The 27,960-nt window shown below is 39.4% G+C and overlaps 1 protein-coding gene across 1 annotated transcript; it reads right to left on the reverse strand.

Moving 5' to 3' along the window:
- On the reverse strand, positions 1-27,959 carry WDR48 (WD repeat domain 48). The gene is made up of 19 exons (XM_074546870.1): positions 27,804-27,959; positions 19,058-19,198; positions 18,660-18,738; positions 18,300-18,382; positions 18,055-18,184; positions 16,205-16,293; positions 15,249-15,350; positions 14,704-14,928; positions 11,939-12,013; positions 11,537-11,639; positions 11,136-11,233; positions 9,433-9,540; positions 8,979-9,075; positions 8,391-8,486; positions 6,222-6,327; positions 4,780-4,867; positions 4,151-4,227; positions 3,234-3,426; positions 1-2,038 (listed from the first exon to the last, which is right to left on the reverse strand). Exons 1-19 carry the CDS (start codon positions 27,849-27,851, stop codon positions 1,943-1,945), a joined length of 2,034 nt encoding a protein of 677 aa, XP_074402971.1. The 5' UTR covers positions 27,852-27,959; the 3' UTR covers positions 1-1,942.
- Between the last annotated feature and the right edge of the window lies 1 nt (position 27,960).

Here is a 27,960-nt window from a genome sequence, read left to right on the forward strand (position 1 = left end):
TTGAAAATATTGTAACTAAAGCCTTTTATTCTATACAACTGTGAAACATCATTTACCCTTCTGGCATTGCAGACTCTTCCATTAATCTTTCCTGTTACTGTGTTTTGGGATGGTTAGAAAGAAAAAAAAACAGAAGGAAAGTTACAACCTTGGGCTGATTTCAAACAAAAAATTACTGTGAGCAACTCCAAAGTATACAATAGGACAGGAAGACAACCAGGAAACAAAACATAACCCAAACAGTGCCTATTGGAACAGACACAGACCCTTGCTAGTAATAAATACAAGTCAGGACAGATTACCAATAAAAGTTACAGTTCTGTTTAACCATTTAATTCACAAACAGCACTAAAAATGTGCAGTTAAAGCACAATTGTGTCAAACTAAGCATACACAGAAATGGGGATAGACAACTGAACCTGATTCTCAAAAGATGGCAAAAGACATGCTAGCTTGATTCTGAACCATGGTTTTGTCTAAGCAATGAATTTGTTTTGCTGGGTTTAAAGTGCAGAAGGGAATGACTATTTTGACTCTACTTTGACTATTTTTTCAAATAAAACATGATGAAAAATACTTTACTTTTTGTCTGACCAATACAATCCCAGTAATAGAATTTATTGGGACTTTCCTTAGGCCTCAACCTAAATCTTGATCACAAGATACAGGAAGGGCTAGAGCATGTGTCTCCTGAAGAAACTCCAATATTATACTGCCCCTTGAAGGCACTTGTGCTTCTGCTTCAGACAAGAGTAATTTTTAAACCATTTCTCTATGAGGATTTGTGATTTGCTCAAATCTGGCTACAAATGGTTTTCTGGGATATCCCCACATTTTCCTCACAAAAAGCTGAAAGGCCCTTACCCTCCCTCCCCCCAATAAGTTAAACTTCTATAAAAGATTACCATGAGCCTATGACAGTCACAGATTTTTAGAAATAGCAGTGAAAACAAGATCTGCATAAATCTCTAACAAAAGAACAATTGCATATAAAACCTCAGAAAAGAAGAATCAATATTTTTATCTCATGAATATGAAATCTGCTGAGAAGTTTTTTAAGTTTAACATTAAACATATGAAGTTATAATCAGAATGGTTTGAAGTTTTAACAGAATGTCACATACTGTTGGAGCACATTTACCAAAAATTAGACTAATGTGTCTTTAGAACACCTAGGACACAGTGCAGGAAGAAGTTATATATATTTAGAAAACAAAAAAAAAAAAATCTCTAAGTTGCTGCAAAGCACGTTCACTCTATTATGATGCACAGCATCACTGGACTCACATTGCTCTGATATTTTTCTAGTGTTCTTATCTTGCATGTCAACAGCTCTCTAAAGCAATTAAAACAATTCTCATGTTAACCCTTGGTTTGCAATTAAATGGGCCCATTCATTCAAGTATGAAATACCTATTTTGTGGTGTTTTCTTTTCCAGATTTCTTTTAGTGGTAGAAATGTTTAAGTAACCTGTGAAAAATCATTGCTGGAACTTTATGAATGGAATGTACTAAAAATACCTCGTGTGCAGTTCTTAATTACATTGTGAACAGTGACTAACACAGCCAAACCTGTTTGATACCGAGCACGAGCAGATGAGGGATTATGTTCTGGAAAAAAACCAAAAGCCAAAAGGAGGAAGCAAAAGTCTGCACTGGGTTATCATCCACTCTCTGTACACCTCACACAACACAAACCACTCAGGGACCTCCCATCTCATTGACTGAGACTAGGACAGACTTTAGTTTAAGTCATATAGATTTTTTTTTTTCCTCTATATTACAGGTCTATTAGTCACTTCAATTAAATGTTTACTTCCCATCCATACTGAGGCATTAGAAGTCTCATCTACCTTAGGGGTTCAGGGCTGCTCTAGAACTACTCTTGGAACCAGCACAGCAAGGTCAGGTCAGAGCTGGCTGCTCTGGGTCCGTGCTGCCCTCACGTCGATTTCTGGCGGTAGTGAAGCGTCAGGTCCCCGCCACTCTTCCAGATGAAGTGCTTGACAGTCCGAAGGTCCATGTTGGGGTCCAAAACCTGCACAGCAAAAAGGCAGCTTTTACTCAACAATTCTGCTAGGCTGGCAGAAATTTAAAAAAAAAACAAAGCAAACCAAACTGAAAACTGATACAAAGATGAGCCATGCTGTCACCATCATATTTTCTAAAAAAATCCCTTTGCCAGGATTTCTTCTCCTGGGAAGGTGAGAAGTCTCAGAGAAAAATGAAAATAATAATTATCTGATTTGCTTCTCCTGTGTTTTGCTGCTTTGGAATATGGTTTGGACATTGTTTATCAACTGGTCATTGATTGGTTTAATGTGATTTGCTTTTACTTAATGCCCAATCACAGTCCAGCTGTGCCAGAACTCTGGAAAGAGTCACAGGTTTTTCATTAGTATCTTGTAGTATCCTTGTATCATTAGTATTCTTTTCAAGCCAAAGGATACAATTGTCTGTATCCTTTCTCTATTCTTTAGTATAGTATTTCTTAGTATAATATAATACAATACAATACCATAAAATAATTTATTAGTCTTCTAAGAACATGGAGTCAGATTCATTCCTTCCTGCCACGGAAATACCACAACATGCAGAAGCTCATATTTTCCAATTAGCAACTGAGCCTGATGCATTACTGACAAATTTTAGCAGAGTAACATGTAAATTCAGATTACAACCATGTCCTCAGTGCCTCATCTCCATTACACTTATTAAGCAATTAGTGGTTTTGGACCAATTTTGAAAACTGTCAAAAAAGCAGAACTCAAAACATTCAAGAAATGCTAAAAATACAACTCTATGGAATTGTATTAAGGCCATTTGTTGACTGTAAGCAAGTAACCCTGTAAGGGCCCCATGCCAGACCAAATGAAACAGGTTTATTATGAAAACTCCTTCATCTACCTATCTGCAACTCTCAGAAACTTGTGTCAGCACTGAGTTAACACTTAACACTAAGTTAACACTTAACACTAAGTTAACACTTAACACTAAGTTAACACTTAACACTAAGTTAACACTTAACACTAAGTTAACACTTAACACTAAGTTAACACTTAACACTAAGTTAACACTTAACACTAAGTTAACACTTAACACTAAGTTAACACTGTCAAAATTTTATTTAGTTTTGAAGTTAACAAGTAATCTGTAGCATATTTCAAGCTCAGAACTCAAAAATTCACAATCAATTTACTGCTAGAGCCTGGTCTTGATCACAGGGAACTTACCTGGTCCTGGCACAGAAGTTCAATCTTCTCCTCTGCTAGCACAGCAATGTCCTCCTCCTTTTCTTGCTCTCCTGCTTTCTCATTGTTGGAGGAGCTCGTTGTCTGAGACTCATTGTCCAAGTTGATGATTTTCTCATACACATGTTCCATCACCTTTCTCACCTGAAGCATGTCACTGGCTGACAGCCGGTCTCTGCAGGAGTTAGAGGAGTTTGTCAGGAAAAAACTTGAGAAACAAACTGAATTTATCTTCACACCACCTTCCTTAGCTGTAGCAAACTATGCAACTACACAGATCATCTTTATATTGTCTAGTAGTAAATTATCACGATCATCCAGAATGCCATGATCATAACAGCAATTTAGCCAAAGAGTCATACAGCAAAAAAACTCAAAAAAGGAATTGAAATATTCAAAAGACCAGATAAAAATCTGCATTGATTTCTAACCAACCCAGCTCCCAGTTACAGCTCATGTGACTGGCAAACTCGTTTGCATTCCCTACTGGCAGTTTTTGTCCCTTTTCCTTTCAGAAAGCAATTATTCATCTCTGTTAGCAACAGGAAACAAAGCTGTGGTTCTGAACAGAGTAACAATCTATAAATGCATCTGTTTTCTGATTAAATACCACAAAAGACAAAGTCCCATTTTAGTAGGCAGTTCATAGACATTTCTTAGCATAAACTTGAACTGCCTGTTGAACCCAAATCCACAGTGCTTTTAAATATTCTGATGTAATTTAGTGCTTTAGAGCAATGCTCCTAAATGACTAAGAACTTCTACAAATCTATAAGCCCAAAACAATTCTCTGGAAAAATCAGTGAATTGGTTTGGTGGTTTTTTTTCCCCTTGAGCTTGCAGGTTTTTTTCTGCAATTTGGATATTCAATGTTAATAAGTCATATTTGCATTACTTACTTTTTTAGAGTTTTTGCCCCTGATGATGAATGAGGTTGGAGGTAGAAGGGAATCTTATTGAACTTGGGCATATTTTTCTAGAAGAAAACAAGTTACAGAAGTGTTAATTCAGGATGAACCATTATTGCAGCAGCTGCTATGTGAAATATATTCAGCTCCTAATTATCAAAACTCATGAGAGATTCCTAATCAACATCCCCACCACAGCTAAATTCCAAATTACTCATACTCCTGAGACACTTCAATTTAGATGATGCACAGATCATCTAGCTTTTGAATATAAATTATCATTTATTTCAAAGGCAATTAGATAGTATCAAAAGGCAGCAGCAATATGAAGTGTATTCTCTATTCCTGAGTTCCTCACTAGGAAAGGATACCAATTATGCACAGGACTTTGAATTCTTTATCTAAGACAGCCTGTCAAAAGAAATTGAGCAAGAAGTACTTTAACTAGACACATCAAAAAATGATGCATCTCAAAGGGTCTTGATTACAGACCTGGAGACCACTTATTTTAAATACAAACACAGCAAAAATTTAAAATGTCATTTCAGATACTGCAAAGTTAATTGTACTACATCTTAAAAAAACCTAAAAGAAGCCAAACCTATACACCCAATACTCACATCCACAGTGATGTCAATTACCCATTGTGGCACTGTTTCATTAAGAAGCATGGATTCAGTTTCACCACCTGAATCCCGACATAGCAACCTGAGACACAAAGAAATAACCTTTATTGTAACAACAATTATTGCCATTTGCATTAAAAAGCTTTCAGGAGAGGTTCTGCCCTTTTAATGGGCAGAGAGCCTGAACTCTGTTAGGATCATGAACTTACTGGGGAAGAGATTATTTATTTTCTGTAAAGAGCAGAAGGAGCTGTAGGAAGACAGATCCCAGAAACAGAGTAGGATCTCAGGAGACTACAGCTATGACACAGAAAATAGATAGAAGTACTTTGCTCTGGATTGTGTTATGTTTGTGTGTGAAATACAGAACTGTCAGGAGAAGGGGAGAGGCACCTGGCATAAAGCAATTCTCTCCCCCTTGAGAAAAATGAGCTTTACATGTCAAACATCTGCTAAGCCCTCACTTGAAAGAAAGAATAAAACCAGTTTCAGATAATGTGCACATGCAATGATGAAAAAAAGCCACATTTTGTTTTATAAATTGCAATGAGGTATTTTGTCAGAGTCCTGCAAGCCACCTTTTAGCTCCCACAAATGTGGCTTGCTCCCTCCAATGGAGTCTTTCTTGAGGAGCAGGAGCAGATACATAAGAGGGAAGATCCACCAGAAGAGAATGCAGGCAAATACTAAGCCCCAGGTACAACATAAATACATTGATACTGTAGGAAAAAAAAGTCATTTTCCAAGCTGAAAATGGTTTCCCTGTTTCACTGACCAAAAGTTAGATCATTTGGGGCCTGTTCAGCCTGGGAAACAAAACCAACATATCAAATATGCCCCACCCCATAAATTTAAAATCCACTATGTCAGTAAATATCAAACAATTCACAGTGTTTGCAAGCTCAGCACTTGTTTTGCAGCACTATTAAACTGTCTCTGATGTATCACACATCACAGTTTGGTTTTTCAATGTAGAACAAGAAGAAATAGAAGGGTAACCAGTACACACATTGCAATACAGAACCTGTGTTCCTCCCTGCCAGAGATTAGGACCTTCTACCGGATTTATCAACTAATTTTTGGAGCAGAAGCCAATTCTCTAGTGAGTATCAGCTCCTGAATAATTCATCCTCAGAGATCAGCACAACACACAATCTAAAGTAGCACAATTTCATTCTAAAACACAGTTTAATTTATCAGTTTGCAGAAAGAGGGCACTCAAAAATACCACACACAACTAAGAACTGTACACAACTCTTACTGCTTTAAAACCCCACACGATGCTCAAATTCACATGCTCAGCTGGACAAATCATCAACAGCTGCTTATTTTGCCTTCTCACAGAAGAGAGTGAAATAATATTTTTGATAACATTCCTGCTTGCACTAAGAAAGGGATTGCTCAGCCACTGAATTTATATTTGTAAGCTTTTATACCTGAACAAAGTGCGTCCTCCAGCCTCACCAAAAATAACTGGTGTATGTGGTGGCACTTGGAAGTATCCATTTCCCTTCTGGACTCTGTTCTCCTGCTCCCCATTCACTGTTGGGAAAAAAACCACATAAAACAGCAGTGAGACTGCACTAGGCCTTAAAAATGGGCACATATTCCACCTACAGCAGGTGCATTTTGTAAATTAATAATATCATGAGCCTCATGAAAATCAAGAAAATCCCCATTTCCAAGATACAGCAAGTGTATAAAACCCCACTAGAGAGTAACAAGATCAATACAGGTTTGTGGCAGACCTATTTCAAAAGCCTGTGAAAAAAAAGAACATAAAGCCCAGGAGTCAAAACCCAATCATAAGTTTTTCGCCCCATTTCTTTTGTCAAACTGAACAATAGTAAAAATAGGACTCAACAAAACAGACTCTGCTGAGACAAGACTGTTCTGCCCTCTGGAGTGACAGTACAGAACTCTGAAGGGCTGTTTGCACTGCTCTTCTACCTGGATTTGCCAGATGTCAAAACACTGTACTAGGAAAGCTCAGACTCACAGTGCCTTGAACTTCCTCTGTTATAAATTCAATTTATTATAGCTAATTACAGCAGTAGGGTCTTCAAAGACTGAAAAACCTGATTCTATATCAGGTGGATAGGACAAGACTAAAGAAAAATCAGCATTATTTATACACCTCTTGAAAGTGCAGCTTCTAATCAGTAGATATCTTGAAACAATGTGGAAGAATTTGGATGCCTGACTTGCTCTGGGGAAAATTATCTCCATTACATTGTAGCACCTCATTACTATATTTGAAGAGATGTTGACTTCAAGCCACGTTAAGAAATTTAAATAGCACAGACTGATGAGATTAATGATTCCTCAGCTTTCTAACCAGAAACTTATGTAGGTAAAGAAAGGTCAGAAATTGTAACAAGCAAAGAAACAAAAAAAGAAAATCTTTTGGAAGGGGTAAACATGATACTGAAGTTACAGCAAGTGAAAAATCCTATAGTTGGAAAGATTTTTTTCATAACACTTCTCTGAATAATTGAGAGAAACAATACTGCACATAATTTGTGTTTATTTGAATTTGTATCTCTACAAAAATGCCAGTGTGCAACAGGTACACTTCACTTCTCGAGCCACTGCTCAGTGTCAGTCTTATTTTTTTCTTTTGGAAGGGCAATAAAAATATTCTGTTGGGAATACTCCAAACATTCCACTAATCCACAACTCTACACAGGAATAAGCAGTGTGGCATCAATAATCCAACACCACAGAAGCCTGTGAGTGACACTTCTCAAACCTTGTCTGGCTCTAAGCTGCAAACTGTCAATACACAACAGTCTGAGAATCAGCAGCTGGATCCAGAATAATCTGCCAAGAGCTCTGAACCTCCTCGGAGGCCAGTTTTGAAAGAAGAAAGCAACTAATTCTTGGCACAGTCCTGTCACAAAGCAGTGAGATATGCTGAATGTGCAGTTTTCTTAATTGCATCATCTATCTATAGAAAGTAATTTCTAAATAACCAAAAATGAGACTTCAGTTAACTCTGACCTGGGTTGAATTGATTTCCAACTCAAGAGTTACAGAGTCTCTTATTTTGCCAAATTCGGCCTCTACCTTACATTTCACATGGCCTTCATCTAAGGCCTATTTAGACTTGGCATTATTGCCTTAATAATGCTAAGGACTTTAAGGACTTCTCTATGGAATTACTTCATGTATTATTACCCTGAATGTATTTTTTCCAATCAAGCTTTTCTTTGTTCACAATACCTAGAAGAAAACTGGAATTATGTCAAGAGAATACTTGCTAATGTTGGATAACTGAATTATTGCTATTTACTGTCATTATCTAGTGTTTCTTTCCTAAGTCAAGCCTCAGTTTGCCAGTAATTGTTTTTCATCAATATTTTTCATCATGTTTCTGTAACTTCAGAATCATTTATTCACCTACTCTTTTTAAAGACAGAGGGAAGATTTTTGATGATACTTTCAGAAATACAACACACTTTCTAGTGTAAAGCAAATTCAGAAGTGCTAAAAAACATGAAGTCTATAATGCACAGAGAGATAGGTGTAAGACAACAAATGTATCTGTTAAAGAAACATATAAACAAACAATGTAATAAAAAAGAAAATATTAAAATACTGACCATGGTTTATCTCATTTTCCTCTTCATCCATTGGATTGATATGTGTTCTAGGCCAATACTCCAGAAGTGCTTGCAGCAGAAGCCCTCCAAGGTTTACTGTCAACACACAGTGAGGCAGAACATCAATCACACAAAAAACCATGGGCAATACAGTATTGTCCATTTGATCCACAGCTGAAAATTCCCCATGAGTTTTGTTTCCAAAGCAAACTATTTATGGGCACAGAAATCTGCTTGTCACAATCTGGGAGCTGCATGTTACAATTTTTCAGGAAAAGCTGATTTTAGAATCCCTGCTGTTGGATCACTCCTGTGCTTTAACATTCTCTAAATTAGGTTATAATTACTTTTTCCCTATTGCATCTTGAAAATTTAAAACAAAATTAAATGTAAACCCTGAAGATGAGTGTTTCAGAAAAAAAGGAAATATTTTCTTTGGAGAATATGCTACAGAATTTATTATTTAGAAAGCCTCAAAATCCAATCAGATACTGACAGAGGTGGCACTGGAATACTTTAAAACAAATATACTGGAACTTGTTCTGATTTCTTTGTTAAAATAAACCAGTATTATTAGTACAAACTTACATTTTGGATCAGAACCATCAGGACTGCTAAATCCAGCATCCTTTGCTGAAACCCAGGCTGCAAAGCAGTCACTTTCATCCAAAGTAATTGTCAACATCTGTTGGCAAAAAACCATGAGAAATGTAATAGTTGTTTGGGATTAAGTCAGTCTATAAATCTCTAACTTTGCTCCAATAAATCAAAGAATTTCTGAAAGCATGACAGCACACTGTTTACCAAACTGTATTAATTCATAATTGGTATTGGTGGACTATACCACAAATTAATTTAAAAATATGTTACTCCAATTATTAAGAAACAAAATTTGCTGTTTTAATTGAAAATAAATGTAATCCATCAGATAAGCAATTAATGTTCTTCTAAAGTTAACAAACTAAAATATTTTTGAACAAACAATACATGAAAAAATGTGAAACATGACATTAAAACAACAGATATAGGAGCTGTATCTCACCCCAGTTTTCAAGTCCACTGAGAACCAGTTTGGCACATAAACCATTTTAAACCTCTTCTTAATTTCTTCTTCAAAATCTACTTTCCCAAGGTCTTCAACTTTACATGCCTGTTCACCAAAGGAAATGTACAAATACTGAGTCATATCAACACCTCAAGACTTTTCCTTGATTTTCACACACACTTGGAATGATTGTTACTTATGATCTCTCCCTGAGCACTGCAGTCCAAAAACATCCAAGTTAAAGGTTAAATCTTTTTAAAAAGTCAAACACTGATTTATAGTATAAGTAATTTTTATTCTTCATTTATCTCTGAGGTAGTGGAATCAAGCCAGTAGAGAGGTCTGGAAATGTTACTACAGATTATTAGAAAATATTTTCCCTACACAGAGTAGACTGCTGTCTTCTAATACTTTTCTAATACTAATGACATGTTTTCTCCCCATCAGTACCAATATTTCAGTACTCCATCAAACACCAGTATTTCCAGCACATCTAGCAACAAATTCAGCTCAACTACTGCAATGGGAACAGCAGTGAGTGAATTTCTGTGCAGATGCTTTATTTCTGGTTTTTTTCATACTTTTACTTTAAAAAAGTAATTCTGTTAAAATCCAAATTATTATAATCCACTTGCAAAGTCATCCTAAAATACTTGTTTTAGGCAAACACTAAGGACTGTAAACTTGGAATTTATTCTCTCAAAATCCAGGAGAAGTTACAGGAAGCAAAGACTGAAGGGTGCAACTTCAGGTAGGAAAACCTCCCTCTCTTCCTCCAGCATCCTCAATAAAGTCTCAGCTATTGAGTGAAGAAGCAACACTCTGATCTGGCAAATTATCTCACCTCTACAGTGAATATGTATTTAAACATGTATCAAGTGACACTTCTCACAGCCTTACTAAGAAAAAAATTACCCAAATGAAAGTAAAAATTAACATTAGCATTTAACTTTGGTCCTGAAATCTAACATTGCACACTTAAATACAAACTGAAATAAAGACAGCTTTTCCAAAAAGAATCCAGATCAATTTTAGTATAAATCTATACCCTCCAACCTAATTTCTTTTTTGCTTCAGTCAACAACTCAGTAAGTTGGCTGAGCATGCTTTACCTCATTACTGATCTTGGCTGCTGCACTGCATAGCTCAAGAAGGAAAATATTTAGAATTTAAACAAGCTTTTGCCAGAGAAGAAATTGCTGACCATCTCACTGATGTGGGATTTGAGTCCTTTCTCTCTGCACTCTTTCCCCTCTCCTCTGAGCAATCATTGGGTAAAACCACACAAAGAAATGTCACACCAAGGCAACACCAGGCAGCAGCCAGGCTTCCTTCTGCTCATTTTCCTGCCTTCCTGACTTACCAGCAAAGACAAACCCTCTTTGAAATAAAACCCCATCCAAACACACATTACTATTTCCTGGAAAAAATTCAAGGGTCTGCACTTCAGGAGAATGCAGATGTCAATACTGGATTGAATTCAGGTGAATGCAGATATCAACCTCATCACAGGGAAAGCTACAAAAAAGCTCAGAAATGCCCCCTCCTTTTTCAAAAGGCAAACCTTGCATGATATCCTGAGACAAAAAGATGATTTACTTTCTACAACAGAAATCTCAAACACTAAAAATGTATAGATAAAAAAGTGGCACAAAATAATTAATCATCCAACAGTAGAAAATCTGAAATTACATCCTTACCTTCAAGACATCCCAGTATGCCACATTATTATTTGTGTCTTTGGTTAGTATGTGCCTCTTGTCATTAAGAATGTGGCACTGAATAATACTAGCACCCCCTGGCAAACAAACAAGAATTAAGGTTACTACTGTCATTTTAATCTAATATCACATTCAATTAAATTGCATGACATGACATATGCTGTCCTTTGCTTTCACTTTTTTGTGTAAACCTTGGACACCACCAAAGTTTAAACATGATTTTAACTGTAACCAACAGTGGATAGGCAATAACCACATTGTTCTGGTTGAAATCATAGTCTCAAGTTTTTTAAAAACTAAGTCAATCTTAAAGCTCTATCACTTGTGCTAAAGATAACAGATTTTACAAGATTTTTTTCCTCTGCAAAACAGCTGCTTACCTTTTATAACTTGGTCAGGCTGTGTACACAGGGGTGGTATGGGATTGGTACAATCATTATCATAATCTCCTGAAGCTCTAAAATTATGGATTCCCTTCAAAGTCTAAAGAAAGCAAGAAAGAAAATAATGACACATTCATAATCATCTATAAACTCTGCTTTTATCTATGAGTAACAACTGCCAGTTCATGCTGCTATTTAGATGTTAACTATCCAGTTGCAAGAAATATAATTTCCAAAGCATCATAAACACAGAAGAAAGTAATTCAAAGCTTCATACCTTTTGAGCAATTTCAATGTTAGTATTTTATGATTTATTCTAAAGAAAACTTACACATCACAGTACATCCAAATCCCATGACTACTCCATTGTATTCACAGACTGTAAAATGTATCACTTACCCATTTATTCACAGAGGATTTAGTTGTTGCTACCCAAAGTGCTGGAGGAGGATCAGCTGATCTATCCAGTTCCATCTAAATAATGAAACAAACTTTCAGTCATGCCTGACTTAGTTTTCCTTCAATAATTTGTATTGTCATGTATAGAGCCACTCCTATAATCAAGAGTATCTCAGAAACAGCACTACTTTCAGTTTAGTGCAGAAATACAAAGCTTAAATGAAAAGTAACTAAGATGAAACTTCTGAAAAATCAAGAGCAATTATAACAAGTACTCAACAAATGAATTCTAGACATGGGCAATAACATGCAATGTGTATTAACACAGTAGAGATCCTTCCAGCATGATGCAATCTTGCCTAATGGACAGTTTCATTGTACAGTATTTTCTCAATTACATTGTATTTAGACACTTCATATGGTAAAAATGAGAATGTAAGAAGTTCTATACTAAAGAAAAATCAGAATTTTACACATTTGGCTCTGCCATTACATTTCTCAGATCACTGTAGCCAAGATTAGAGAGGCCCCTTCTGACCTTTGTACAGCTGACCAGCACTTTCATTTTCCATTTTGAACCGAAATCTCACATCCTGACTTTTCCAGAACTAAATTAACATATCCAGGATTTTATCTTAATACTCTAAGCTAGAATTCACTCCCAAGGAAAGCCAGGCTGCTCATATCTATTAGCATATGTTCTGATTGCACACTCCTTATACTTTTGAACCTTATATATAAGATTCAAAAGTCATGTCACTACAGTAAAAGATAGCAAAAAAATTAAAAAAACCAGACTCTTGGAAAGATTCAGACTTGTGCATGCAAATACCATGTTTAGGTGTTCAAAAAACCCACAAACAACTTTACTCCTGGTTCCCATGAGTATGTAACAGATTCTACAGCAGTCCTGTGCACATATGCTGCTGCTAAGAAAAATTCACTTTTGTACAAAACCTTGGCAATGCCAGCTCAGTTTCTTAAAATTTCTTAAAACTGTACTAGAGCCTGATAAACCAAACTTCTCATGTGTGAAGCATATTCAATTTCAGTAATATTCAAATTTGCACATTTTCAGTAGCTGCCAGGCATCCATCTTCTTCAGGCAATTAAACTTCAGATGCAATTTAGGAGAAAGAGCCAATCTGCAGAAGATGTGGTGTAGTAAACACTTGTTAGCCAATCTGAATTCTTTAATCAATTTATACCTCAAGCCACTGTTTCATGAGAAAACATGCAATTATTCTTTTTGTGGTGGTTTGACCAGGAAGAAGTGGGAATTCTGGGATGCTGTGGTCAAACCAATGGGTGCTAGGATTTTGATATTGGCACCTGGTGTGGCCAGTGGGGCTTGGACACACCCCTGGGAACACACAGGGGTTAAAAGCAGAACTTCGGCCCTGGGAGGCCTCTTGGGGCTTCGAGGGAAGGAGGTCAGATCGCCCTCCCCTGTCCAGCTGCTGCTGCTGGGCGGGGCAGGGACAGCCATGTGGTAGGCCTGGGCCTGGACAGAGATGGGGGTGAGGAGGCCCTTGAGGATGGAAGGGTGGAGGAGCCCCAGGAGGCATCAGGCAGCCAAACCCCCCCCTCCAGCCCTCCCAGGAGAGAGCTGGCAACAACAGAATGTGATAGCGCCGGCCAAGGAGGAGAAGGGGGGGAGTGCAGCGAGGAGGTGCCAGCCAGAGCAGCAGCGAATGTGGGAGTGCCAGAGCTCTGGGACAGACAGAGACTGAAATTTTTAACCCCTTTCTTTCACGACTGGGACCTCGCAAAAATGCTGATCCTCCTCGGAGCTGAATAAGAAGAGAGATAAGAGATGAGATAACAAGGACCTGGCCCGAGGGAAGTGGAGAAGACTGGCTGAGTGGGGAGAGAGATGACTGGAGTGGTCGTTTGGCTGGACTTTTCTTGTGTGGCCATAGACTGAACCAGTTTTATTCCTGTGACACAGAGACTGCATTAGGGGGAGGCAGTGCCTCAGAACCAGGACGGTTCATTGTGGGGACCTCTCGGCTCCAGGGGGTTGGAAAAATATGGGGGGGACAGATGTCCCAAAGCAGAGACTGTGCCTTTTTCGGAGTGAGACAAGGCATCCTTAAAAGACAGCCCTAAAAGCAGCTCTGGTCCATGCACAGTGGTGAGAGCACTGAGCATGGAAGGAAGGTGTCACCATGGCAAAAGGACTTTCCAGGCGGTGCTGAGTGACATTGGAAGCACACGAGGTTTCAGCGTGTTTCCAGGGGAAGCCTATGGTGCAAGAAGGACTCCTCTCCTCTTCATGGATTGAAGTTTGAGAATTCTAAAGGGTGGTGCCAGACTGGGCAGTTGGTGATTTGGGGGAATGTAATCGGATTGGGAAATTTTGGTGGTGGGGAGAAGGAAAGTGCTTTTTGTAAGGTTTTCAATTTTTTCCCTTATAGTTTTTTTTCCTATTTCCTTGTAGTTTAGGTAATAAAGTTTTCTTTATTTCTAAGCTGGAGCCTGCTTTGCTTATTCCTGGTCACATCTCACAGCAGACACCAGGGAGAGGGTATTCTCATGGGGGCACTGGCTCTGTGCCAGGCCCAAACCATGACACTTTTATACTGTGAGAGTGACAGAACACTGGCACAAGTTGTAAATTCTCCATTCTTGGAGATGGGGGGAAAACTGGGGAGAAAACTCATCCAGTGCTCTTGGGGAGGGCAGAGAACTGGATCAGATGATCTTTAGCCATCACTCCTAACCTCACACATCCTACGATTCTCTGAATTAAACTCAATTACCTTAAGAACCGGTGCCTTTTCTTCACAGATCAGCACCCTGATATCAGGATTTCTTAGATCTGTACAATAAATCTTCCTGTCTCTTCCTCCTGAATAAATATGAGTGAAGGCTTCATTGACCTGCAGAGCCCAAACACCCTCATCATGGACTCTGTACGTGGCTATGCACCTCTGCTGCCCAAGGGACCACAGGCGGATTGTCCCGTCAGAGCTGCCTGAAAGACACTGAGCAACAACCAGCACACTTCAATCAAACAGTTATTTAAGTATTTCAAATATTTTTTTAATATAAAAAGATTTAATCATTTATATAGTTATATTTTCCCTCTAAAATGGTGCTAAATCCTCGTCAGGATTTCCAGTATTTTATGTAAATCCACTGCACACTTAAATGAACAGCAATAAAAGCAACTTTCACCCATCAACCCCCCCCACCCTTAACCACTAAATATCTGTAATCTATGACAATAAATAATTACATTGAAATGGACTAATGACTTTTTTCTGCTCTCTGTAAAATGCCTGTCTCAGGTTAAAGCACATACCTGGGTGCCATCTCTGTTCAACAACAAAGCTTTGACATTGTCTGTGTGCCCTTTGAGTTTCATGAGTTTTGCACAAGTCCTTGGATCCCACACCCTTAGAACCTATGGGAACAGACAGTGGATAAATGACATTAACACCATTCTTCTCAGCAATGTGAGAAATTGAGCCTTTATTCCCTTATTCCAAACATGTGGACATTCATCACTGAAAATATGTTTGAACAAGACAGACATAACTATATCTCATCCAGCTCTAATAATCTGATGTGATCTTCTCCTGATTTCAATTTAATTTGTTCTGGCTTCTTCTGTCCTAAAGAAATTAAAGAATGGAAGTGACTATAAACAGGACTATGATGTGGACATAAAATGTGCTTCTGAGAATCCTCTCAGATGCTTCACTCGTGTATCCTAATTTCTGTTTTATATTGTCTTGGAAATAAAATTCTCTCAAGGTTAGATTAGGTAAAAAAAAAAAAAACCAACCAGCTCAGAGATTTAAGCCTGTTTTACCTTCCTTAACAAAGAGCAAGGGCTGTCTCTTGGGAACACTTGAGCTTCATTAGCTCACTTCATTTCCCACCTCCTGCAGGGATTTTGCAAATTGCTGGCACCTTCTCTCCTACCTGCAGCAACTGCTTCAGTTTTGATAATCATCTGAGTCATGTGTCCTCAAAATCAGAGCTCTTATGGGGAAATGTAATGATCCCTGACAAAGAGGGTTACACAAGATGATCTGATTGTCTCCCCTACGTATTAAAGCTCTATGGATACATCACATTTCAGACTGAGGCAGGGTTTGTATCCCACACTTGCACTCCCACTTTAGAGAAGTGTCTGCCCTCACTATTGAAAACACAAAAGCTGCTACAGACATGACATAGAAAATGAATAGAATTGTCTCTTTATACTGAAATTGAACTGAAGTGAAACGAACCCCACCACATTTTGCTTACCTTTTCAGTGGACCCTGATACAATAACTGTTCCCATTTGATTCATTGCAAGGCTGTAGATTGAGTCTTTGTTCCCACTCAGGGAAGAAGCTATTTCAAAATAAAATTCACATTTTTAATTTTAATGCTGTTATTTGAAAAACATACTTATTGACTCAAAACAGGTATTTTAATACTCCTTGACTTGTGAAAATAGTGCCACTCTGCCCCATATACAGAGTTGCTTTCAGAAAGACTATAGTCAGCATAGTGCTGGGAAAATCCCATTCCAATTCTGAATCTACTGCTGCATAAAAAACAAGTAACCCCTCAGATTTATGGTTATTACAATTTTGGTGACCTTTTGGCACCACAGTTCTGTGCCAGGGCCATCAAGCCACCCTTGCTAACTTATATCATTGCAATATGACACTTCTTTGTCATCTTGTAACACAGCATTTGGATTTAAGTGCAGAGGTTTTTTTTTCTTCCAAGCCAAGTAATAGTAAAATTCTACATTTTGTATTAAAGGCTCTTCTAGTTCAGCAGAAATGCAGAGAAGCTATACTGCTGCACTGAAATGTGTTATTTGAGCAGGGATGCTACCTCTGCACTTGTGAAAACCATATGGCAGCTCCTTAGCATCACACCTACCTTCAGAGCTGAGGAATTCTATACCAACCAGCCTAACCCCCTTTTGGAGATTAAAGTACCAGTCCCTCAACTCAGAAAAGCACAGACAGAGCAAATGAAAATCATCTAGTTAGAGAGCACAATCAGGCATTTCATCAAGCCTCAAATCCATACCATTAATATGCCAAGAAGGCTGAGAATAGCAACAAACTGCATGGCCAGTAAAAATGTGAAACTCCACAATGATTTATTTATATGATGGAGCTAGGTTTCCAACACAGGACTTGTAACCTAACATCATAATTTAATATCACATTTTGTCACAGTGGAGAACCCTGTGTCAGGGGGGGTTAGGCTGGAAATCATGAAGAGGTTCTTCCCCCAGAGGGTGGTGTGACACTGAACAGGGCATTGTCACAGCCCCAAGGCTGCCAGAGCCCCAGGAGCATTTGGATAACAGTCTCAGGCACAGGGTGAGATTTTTGGGGCTGTCCCATGTTGAGCCAGGAACTGGACTCAATGATCCTTGAGAGTCCCTTACAACTCAGGATATAACCCTATATTCTATATATATTCTATAATGTCTTTCTGGGAGAGAGAAGCAGGACAGGTGACTTCCTAAAAGATGAGGGTGACATTGAGAATTAACCCTGATGAGTAGAATTTACAGTTTCTCCTTGCCTTCCACTCTGAGTTAGATCTCACCAGTCTGTTATCCTTATATGTAATCAGTGCTTTGTGTTACAGTGTGCTTTTTAGTCTAGTTTATCTAGTAACTATTCTTCTGACAGATCTGACAAATGTATCAAATCCTACTTTAGGAGCTGTACTTCCTGTTTTTTTCAGTATCTATACCAACAAAAAACCAACCCCAAATCACAAAAAATGTAGTAACAAATAAGCTAAGAGAACATTTCCATAAAAGGCTGGTTGAGAGGTTAAAATCTTCTCAAGTTAAAGTTCTATCAAGTTTCAGAGAAACCAGCATGCCACAGTTCAGGAGAAACAGTTCACAGAGACTTGTCCTCTATTCTAAATGCCATGACTGTTGGCTGCTCTAGATTTCCAGCTATTACATAACACAACAAATGGACTCAATACATGCAAACTCCTCCTTCAAATTTCTTGCCCATTTTTTATGTACAGACAGAAAAAGGCATCTGTAGTTTTAAACTGACCTCACAGGTTATGCTACTCAATAAAATGGATTGCATTTGCCTCCCCTCCCCAGGTACCTACTTGTGACAGTATTATTTGAGGCAGTCAGTGCTGTGAGAGTATTTACATCCCAGAGGAATATCTGTCTGTCCAGCCCAGCAGATGCTACCAGCTCCTTATCTTTTGCATATGCTAAGGCTTTCACATAGTCCTACAATAAAATAAATGGAACAATATGAATCAATGTTATCATTTTGAGGTCTAAATCTTAATAATTGTAAGAATGGCACTGATCACACACAGTATTTACAGATAATGTTTTTCACCTTATGCGTCCTTAGTGTTGACATGCAAAATCCCTTATGTGCATTCCACACTTTAACAGTAGTATCTGAAGAAGCAGATATCACTAAATTGGAAAGAATAAAGACTAAATTTTAATGGCTTATATATTACTTTAAAGCATATTTGTATTATTCTAATTTGTTTTTCAAAAGAGATTAAAACAATTCATATAATATTTCAATTTTCATTAGAACAGCTGCTTACGCTATTTACCAAAATTAAAATATACATCAAAAATTAATTTTACATGCTAAGAAAAGATAGAAAATAATTAAAACAGCAGATAATTTACTTGTATACAGTTTCTGAATTCTGCAGTTCTGAAACTTTTCAGTACTTACATGTTTTGCCATTGCAGCAGAGCACAATGTCATTTACCCAATCTGTGTGATGTTCCATAGATGCTATATAAGGGTCTTGCTGCAAATTAAGAAAACAAACTCATCACCAATGGAGAAGACTGTGACTATCACATCCTGTTGTGGTACCTTCTCCAACCTGCATATGGATTCAAAGTTTCCTAGTGCAGAGTTGTTTGAAATCACTCTCCCAGAGCCCTTTTTGTGAGAACTAGAGTTATGTAAGACACCACAGTACGAACAATATCAAAGGGATTCTGTGATCACAATAATTGGCAGCTGTTAAAACACAGCATCAGGTACAGCCCTGTAGGCAGCTTACCACCAGGATAACTTGGAAAAAAAGCAGGTTTAGAGCCAGGGAGGCTGTCCTGACTGACCTTGTGCTGATTGACACTCCATATCCTTATGATGGAGTCTCGCCCTGCCGTGAAGAGTCTGTTTAATGCTGGGTCCAGCTGAAGCGCATTCACCCCGTTCCGGTTGTACTTCTCCACTTCATCTCTAATCACATAGGAAACCTAAAACACATTTGCACAAATCCAATTATGGTATTAAGATATTGACATGGCCACAAAATCTGAGCATCTAATTTCATCTTTGTAAGGTTCTTGAGCAGAAAATACAAAGAATTTTACAAGCATTGTCTGTCAGTTTGAGAGTTCAGCACCACCAAAGTCATTTGCTCCCAAAAATGGGGAAGAGTCAGAGGAGATTCAGCTGGAGCCCAGTAGATTACTTTAATCACTGCAATTTAAGCTGAGTTAGACCCAGAGAATCCTCAATTCAATTCCCTGCTGTGTGTGCACATTCTGGGTGATCTTACACAACACACTGGGTCTGTGTGTCACTTCCCAAGTGGGTTCCACAGTTTCCATAGCAGCAATGCCAGTATTTCCCAACCTCACAAAGGAGAGGATATGGTCACCGTGGCTTACAAAGCACTGAAAGATTGCAGATACAAATTCAATAGGTGCCACTACTAATTTTAAACCAATTTTTAAGAACTACCTACCTGCCAATATAATAAGAAACTCAAACTCTTAGTGCTCTTTCAGATAAATTATCCCATTAGTTTCTTTCCTTCCATGTTTGACAGTACTGTGTGTAAAGGTTATTTCATTGATTTGTTCAGAAAAACTAAAAGGAAATTTCAGGAGACCCTGAAAGGCCATGGCAGTCTCCATTATTAGTGTTCAGTAAATACAATTCTAAGACACTGCAGTTTCCTCAGAGCTACTGCACTCACTTTCCTGATCCCTGGGTTTACACACTGCTCTGAGGAAAGCCCTCAAAAAAAAAAAAAAAAAGCTCCAAGCTGAGGGAAAAGGAGGGGAAAAGGAGGGGAAAGATGCCAGTTATGCATCCTGCCAGATTCTATAAAATATAATCAGAACAAGGTAAAATTTCATGCTTGGTGTAATCAAACCTGCTGAAAACAGGAATCCTCTGGATACACAAGCACCAGTGTTCTGAAAATGCTTACAAGGAGTAGTCATGGGCTAGAGATCTGAAATCAATTTTTCACTCCAGTAACTGCATTAAAGTAGTATAAAGAAAATGTTTTCCAGAACAGATCTCAGTGACAGAAAATAAATCCAACAAATGATGATGTTCAGTGGTCCTTATCACAGAAGTGTTTTACAGCAGCTCAGATTCTGTACCACGAGAGCTGACAGGTCCACTTGGTGAATGCGGGAAACACCTCCACTAAATTATCCCATCCTCAGGCAGCACAGCCAGAGCATTGATGCCTCCAGAAAACACATGTCCAGTGCTATTCTCTGGTTGAGAAACAGCTGCAGCAGCTCTACAGACCAACACTGAAGGACCAAAGTTAAGAGCCTCCTGCCTCAACACTCTCCATTAACATCCCACAAGTCCTTCACTACACTTAATAATGTACATGATACATAATTGTATATGTACAGCACTGTAACTGTATTATTACATCCCCAATGCTCTTAAAGACCTTCTGTCAGCCACTCTCAGCCCTTTTAGTACCACAGCTCTTCCAGCTTTAGATTGTGTCCTCATTTCCAATACTTTCAGCTTCTCTCACCCATTCCAGACTCATCCATAACATTCTCACTCCCCATGCTCAAGTTTCCACCTACACACAGCTCCAGAGATGCTGCTGCAAGGAGACACCATCAAGCACACAGAAGTGCTCTGATAAAGCACTTCAAGCACTTGAGGTATTATTTCTTTGTGAGATGCAGGGAGCAAGATCTGTGCCAATCCTTACCTGGGCTTAGTCATATCATGGCTCTGTTGCTGAAAAACACAGATTATGTGTACAAAAGTCAAGGTTTAACATGATTTCAACACAAGGCAAAGGGATCCCATCAAATTCATGTTGCTATCAAACTCTTATAAAACCAATGAATACACTCAGTTAAAAATACTAAATGTGACCAGCTAAGACACAAACCAGTAGATCAAATTTAATGTTATTCATTAGAGAGAACAATATTTTCCAGACACAGTATCAGATTCAAGATCAGCAGGGCCCTCCACCTCTTGTTTTCCCAAATGCTACCAGGATATTCTTGCAGAAATCCTCCATTTTCAGATTTGTTCCTCCTCAGTCAGTCACCTCCCATATTTGTTATATGATAGGGCCCTCCATCTCTCATTTTCCTAAATGCTACCAGGATATTCTTGGAGAAATGCTCAATTTTTGGATTTGTTCCTCTTCTATCAGTCATGTCCCATATTTGTTATATTTTCAGGTATAATTTAAGAGCTCTTCATTCCACTCATAAGTTAGATTGTCAAACTATGTTAGTCACCTAAGTATGATAATGCTGATGTTTTTTGTACATAATGATGTTACTTCTTCTTAGTTTAAAGAAAGTCAAGAAAAACACAGCCATCAATATTTAAAAATGCAAAAAAATCCCCAAATGATGGCTTACTTTAGTAAATAAGGTACTTTTCATGCATGATTAAGACTTTCACAGGACTTTGGAAACTGAGTCATATTTCTACATTAATCTTGATGAAATTAAAGTCAGCTCAACCAAATGCTGTTTTTCCTTCAAAAAGAGACCTAATCAGAGGAGAATGACAACCATTTCTCATTATCAACAGCACTGAAACAGTCAAAGTTAATTTGCCCTCTATTGCCTTTAATGATTTCCACATATTAATTCAGTCAAACATCTCTTGGCAAGTACTGTTTTTTATTTTAAAAGAACTGGGATAAAGAGAGGGGTTATATTGTTTCAGTGTTATTGTTCCCTGGTAGATCTGAACTGGATCTCAGCAGAAGTTGAGCAGGAAATCCAACATCATCTTTCTTTCTCCCTGTGACAAACTTGAGTAAACAACTCTGCTGTAATAGAATTAAACAAGATTAAAAGCTTGTGTTCCTTTTATTGGTGTAAATACAAGAGATCTTTGATGCAAAAAATATAGCAAAACAACAAAAAGAGCTTGATACAAAATTTCCCATCAGTGCCTGCTACTGAGCACAGAATTCAACCAGTTATTTTTGTCTCCTCAGAATTTTACAAAGTGGTATTTACTGTCCACAGAAGGAGTAATACACTTGTCCTGATAAACTGTCTTAAAAACTGAAGGACAAACAGTAAGAAAAAGAAATTTCTATTTTATTAGGTAATGATAACTTCCTCCATGTCATGTGGAGAAACCAGGACAGATATTTTCCAATCATAAAAGTAATTCTAATCCAAATTAAATAAGGACTTCTTATTTTTAATTTCTGATACTACAAGGACAAACAAAGAAAATTATTCTGTGGTCAGCAAGTTGATAGGACACAACATCAGCACTTGAAATGAACACTGCAATTTGAGCAGCTGGCTAAGGACAAGGCAAACCATCTGTCCTGAAAACAGTATGAGCTGAAAAGGACTACAGCAAAAAATGCACTCTCCAACTCCTTTTGGAGACCTAATGATGTCCAAGTAATTGTCAGCTGTTTACACTGAAAATACGGAATAAATTTATTTGCTCATCCAAAATAATAAATATTGATTGGTTCACTCCTGGTAACCAGGCATTGGGACTGAAATAAACATCTTGTGAATTAACAAAACTAGAATAAGACATACAGCACATGTGGATGAACTAGAAATAACCTCATGAGACATTTGTTGCACACCATGTGGAACCCTTTGGAAAGGGAGGTATCACACCAGAAGCATCCAGGCTTGTACTTAAATGCATTAATTCCATATTAACATAGAGGGAAAAATTGGGGGCTCCACAAAATCTGTTGAAATGCATGAGGAACTTAAAATGTTAGCAACAGCAAGTTGCTAACAATAAAAGCAACAGCAAGTTGACTAAAAGAGCTGAAACTTGTGTAAGTTTCAGCCAAGTCACAGCCAAGTCCACAAAACCAAAACATTCACAAAGAACAGAGGAAGACTGCTGAAAACCCACACGTGTTTGTCCATTATGTTCTTATCTGGGGAGAAAAAGGTGAAAATGCTTTTTTGTTTGGTTGGGTTTTTGAGTGACACTTAGCATAGACTTAAGAAATATTAGAAGATTTAGTAAATATACAAAACTACAAAAACAAAGTATATTTTCAAACCTATGTGTACACAAACATATCTAAATATAAATGCAGTGAAGTTCTGGCTGAGGAGAAACTGCTGGGATAAAATTCACCTCTGCTCCTGAAGAGCACAGATCTTATCATTGAAGATAAAGCACTGGAAAGGGGTGTGGAGACCCCAAAAGTGAAGGCTCTGAGACATCAGTGGCATTTTCTCCATGCAGGACAGGCTGGAGCACATCCCTGCAGTGCCCTTTCTAGCAGGGGCAAACCACAGACACAAAAATTGGGATTTAGATCAGCACTGGCTGGGAGGAGCAGGGCTTGTGGCATGTGAAACATTTAATAACAACCAAAGCTTTGCCATGGACACTGCTGCAGCTTTTATAAGCTCCCAAAATGAGTAAGAATCTTCCACAGCAGCAGTGCACAAACATCCACTCATCATAAAGAGTTGATGGGATTCAGGAGCCTAAATGGATCAGGAATAATCATTTTAATGACTACCTAAGAGCTCCAGACATAAAGCTGCTGCCCACAGATACATTTTGGCACACAAAGCCAAGTGAATTTGTTGCAGGACTTACACTTATCCATGCAGGAAACACTTGTATCAACTGATGTGGGATCACGTTACCCTTCTTACATTACATGCATTCTAACAGACTTCATCTTCACAGATGGGTAAAATCTGCTTTTAAAACATCCCACCAAAGCACATGGAGGAAACAGTAACCAGCTGAGCTCTGAGGACACTCATCCCTTGTTTCTACGCGAGCAATTAAAAAAAAAAAAAAAAAAAAAAGGTATTTCTCAAAATCATGGGAGGGTTCTATGAGATCTGAATGAATAAGTAGCAGTGAAATACCGAGGAGAAAAAAAAAATGAACATTGCTTTAATGTCTTGGTGGAGCATATGTATCCAAAACCATGGTTTTTAATTAAGTAGATTATTTGAATTTTTATCTAGGCTCCAGAATAAAAGTAATGGAAGGCATTAAGAAGCTCATTTCATTTTATCCTTTTAAAATGGAATCAACATACTGGTTATTTGTTTGCTTAAGCATTATATATGAAGTCAATATATTTGTAATTATAACTTTTACATTTATTATATAAAAATAACATAGATATCACATCTAGTAAGCTGCAGTATTAGTGCACAAATATGACAAAATCAGTTCAAAAAGATCACAATGGTTTGGATTGGAAGGGACCTTCAAGATCAACTCATTCCAAGCACTGCCACAGGCAGGGACACCTTCCAGTAGGCCAAGCTGGTAAAACCCCCACCCAGCCTGGCCTTGGACACTCCCAGGGATGGACAATGAGATTTTCTTACTCTGTATAAGACTTAAAGCTAAAACGTGCTTAAAATTCATGTGATCATGTTATAAGAATCCTTATATGGCAAAATTCTCTGTGCTGTTTTGAGTGTGGGGGTAAATTTGTTCTGCCCAAGGAGCAACTTTGGGAGAGCAGTTACAGTGCAACCACTGCAGGGCAGCTCCTTCAAGGCACCTGCTGGGAAAGCTTCACCTTGACTTGACTGCCAGGACATCTGAAAGCTGCAGCACATGGCCAACAGCAGCATCTGACACAGCCCTGCATCCTCACTGCCCTCCCAAATCAGTGTCTGACACAGCCCTGCACCCTCCCTCCCTCCCAAATCAGTGTCTGACACAGCCCTGCACCCTCCCTCCCTCCCAAATCAGTGTCTGACACAGCCCTGCACCCTCCCTCCCTCCCAAATCAGTGTCTGACACAGCCCTGCACCCTCCCTCCCTCCCAAATCAGTGTCTGACACAGCCCTGCATCCTCACTGCCCTCCCAAATCAGTGTCTGACACAGCCCTGCACCCTCACTGCCTTCCCAAATCAGTGTCTGACACACCCCTGCACCCTCACTGCCTTCCCAAATCAGTGTCTGACACACCCCTGCACCCTCACTGCCTTCCCAAATCAGTGTCTGACACACCCCTGCACCCTCACTGCCTTCCCAAATCAGTGTCTGACACAGCCCTGCATCCTCACTGCCCTCCCAAATCAGGGTCTGACACAGCCCTGCATCCTCACTGCCCTCCCAAATCAGGGTCTGACACAGCCCTGCATCCTCACTGCCCTCCCAAATCAGTGTCTGACACACCCCTGCATCCTCCCTCCCTCCCAAATCAGTGTCTGACACAGCCCTGCATCCTCCCTCCCTCCCAAATCCCTCAAGCTCACTCCTGCAGCCTTCAGAAGGGCAGGGCTAAGCTTCACAAACACCTGGTGCCACTGGACACTTCAAATGCCTGACTCCCATTTAAAGAGTTTTAACTTCTTTTCTTTTTCTATGCATAGAATTTATTTTGAGGCCTAAAACATCCACTCTGACTAAACCATTAGAAACTAAAATTATATGCAGAAGCACCCTAAACTGACTATTTTGGATGGCTTTGCTTACCAGTAGAACAGGTGCATCCAAGCTAATAATAGTTCTGATTTCCATAAATTTCAACCAGCTCTCCTGCCACATAATGAATCAATATTCCTTCATGCCTGAGAGGTGTCTTTTGTAAAAGCCTCTTCTTCCATCCTCACAGGTTTGGAACAAATATCTCCAACTCTGTCTCTCAATGCTCAGCCATTGGGAATTAAAATAAATCATGAGTGGTTTTATTTGTTCATTAGCAGCTGATGAATACAACAGCCACTTAAAACTCCTTTACGTGAACAAAATCCTGTCACTAATGAAGCAGGTGAAATAATAAGAGTCAAGAAAAAAATCCAGCTTTTAGTTAAGCTTTATAAATGTTTATCATGGAATAGTTTGGGCTGGAAGGGACCTTAGAGATGTTCTCATTCCACCCCCTGCAATGGGCAGGGACACTTTCCACTATGCCAAGCTGATCCAAGCCCTGTCCCAGCTGGTCTTGAATGCTTCCAGGGCTGAGAAACTTCTCTGGAAAAAACGACCAATGTGGATCTAAATCACAGTGCATTGCTGAGACACAGACCAGTGTCATGTACATCAAGTGTCATTAGCACATGAGGTGAAAAAATACACACAGCACAATAAGAACAGACAAAACATCATAAACCAGCAGAAAACCACCTGTAAAAACAAACTTGGACAACAAAAAGTAGTAGTGACAAAAGGAAAGAGTGAGCTCTTTGATGCATGCTGCTGTTAGGGAAATACTACTTCATAAATAGAAGTGCATCAAACAAATATCAAGGTATAATAAAATCCCCTTCCTTAGGGGTGTAACCTGCAAAAACTTGTTCACAGCACAGGCATTCTTATATTTTAAATCATGTCCAGTTTTTTTCTGTCAAGGCAAGGGAATTCTTTATATAGAATTGAAAGAGTGCTTCCCTTAACCACAGAAAACACCAAATGCTCTAAAAGATGCCATTTCCTCTGTGTGATAAATGATATGCCAAAAACCAAACCCACCTCTGTTTTTAAAGCTCCTAATGCTATTTCAAGCCTAATCAATATTTCATTTGATCCCACTGGATAGGTAGAGCTGAAACTGGCCCTTGCCACTAAGCAGCTTTGCACATTGATAAAGCATTAAATCTTTTCCATACTGAAAGCTGTAAAAACGTCTGAAGGGCAGGCAGTATCACAAACAAGAAGAAAAGCATTGAGAACCATAAAATAAACCCATTTTAATGGCTTTAACTGTTAAAGTCTTGACTTTATACATACTTTGGTAACTCCATTCTCCACCAAGGCTACAACAAAACACTTGGGCCCAAACCACATGGTTTAATTCTTGCTCAAGTGTGCTGAGAAAGTCTACACCCACTTGCCATGGGTTTCCTTCAATAAATGCTGCCTGGAGCTGGCAAGGAATATTTCTGAAACTTGAGCAGAAAACAACCCTGCTCCTTGCTCACACGTGCAAAGGGACAGAGTGTTTTACAGAAACTAAGAAGAAATATGATGCAAATCAGATCACAGAATCATGGAATGGTTTGGCTTGGAAGGGACCTCGAAGATCACCCAGTTCAACCCCTGCCCTGGGCAGGGACAGCTTTCTCTAGAGCAGGTTGCTCTGAGCCCTGTCCAACCCGGCCTTGAAATATTCCAGGAACGGAAGAGCATCCACAGCTTCACTAGGAAAACTATTTCAGCGTCTCACCACGCTCGCAGCAAAGAATTTCTTCCCAATATCCAACATAAACCTACTCTGGCAGCGGACACAGCCGAGACAGGAACCGCAGCTCTGCCGCTGCTGGGAACTCCCGTTCCACCCCAGCAGGTCTGGGGACACCGTTCTCTCGCTCTCCCCCCGTGCTCCGCCGCTTTTGATCCGAGCTGCCTCAGCTCAGCCTCCGGCGGGCTGCAGAGCCCGGCCCGGTTCGGCAGCGAGCAGCAGCTCCCCCCAAGCGCTGCCTCAGGCGGCCGCTCGCCCCCTCGGCCGGCGGAGGGACCCCGGGGGCGTGCGGCGCTGCCTCCCCTCAGCGCAGCGCGGCTGTGCGAGACGAGGCGACTGCGCTGCCATAGAAACCCCCAAGGGCTGACGCCCTGCAGCCGCTGGCGCGGCCCGCGAGGCTCCGGGCTTCCTTTGAGCCGTGCCGGCCCCGCCGCGCCCTCACCTGCACTTTCCGCCGCCCCGCCGTGTTCTGCCGGTGATGCGCCGCCATCTTGCATGTTGACACTGTGGCGTCATGTCCGACCGGAAGTGCCGGCCCCCTCACCCAGCCCGCGCGAGGGTTTTATACGCGAGCGGCAGAAGTGGGCGTGGCCAAAGGG

The sequence above is a fragment of the Zonotrichia albicollis genome, chromosome 1 (genome assembly GCF_047830755.1).
Source record: "Zonotrichia albicollis isolate bZonAlb1 chromosome 1, bZonAlb1.hap1, whole genome shotgun sequence".
Lineage (NCBI taxonomy): Eukaryota > Metazoa > Chordata > Aves > Passeriformes > Passerellidae > Zonotrichia > Zonotrichia albicollis.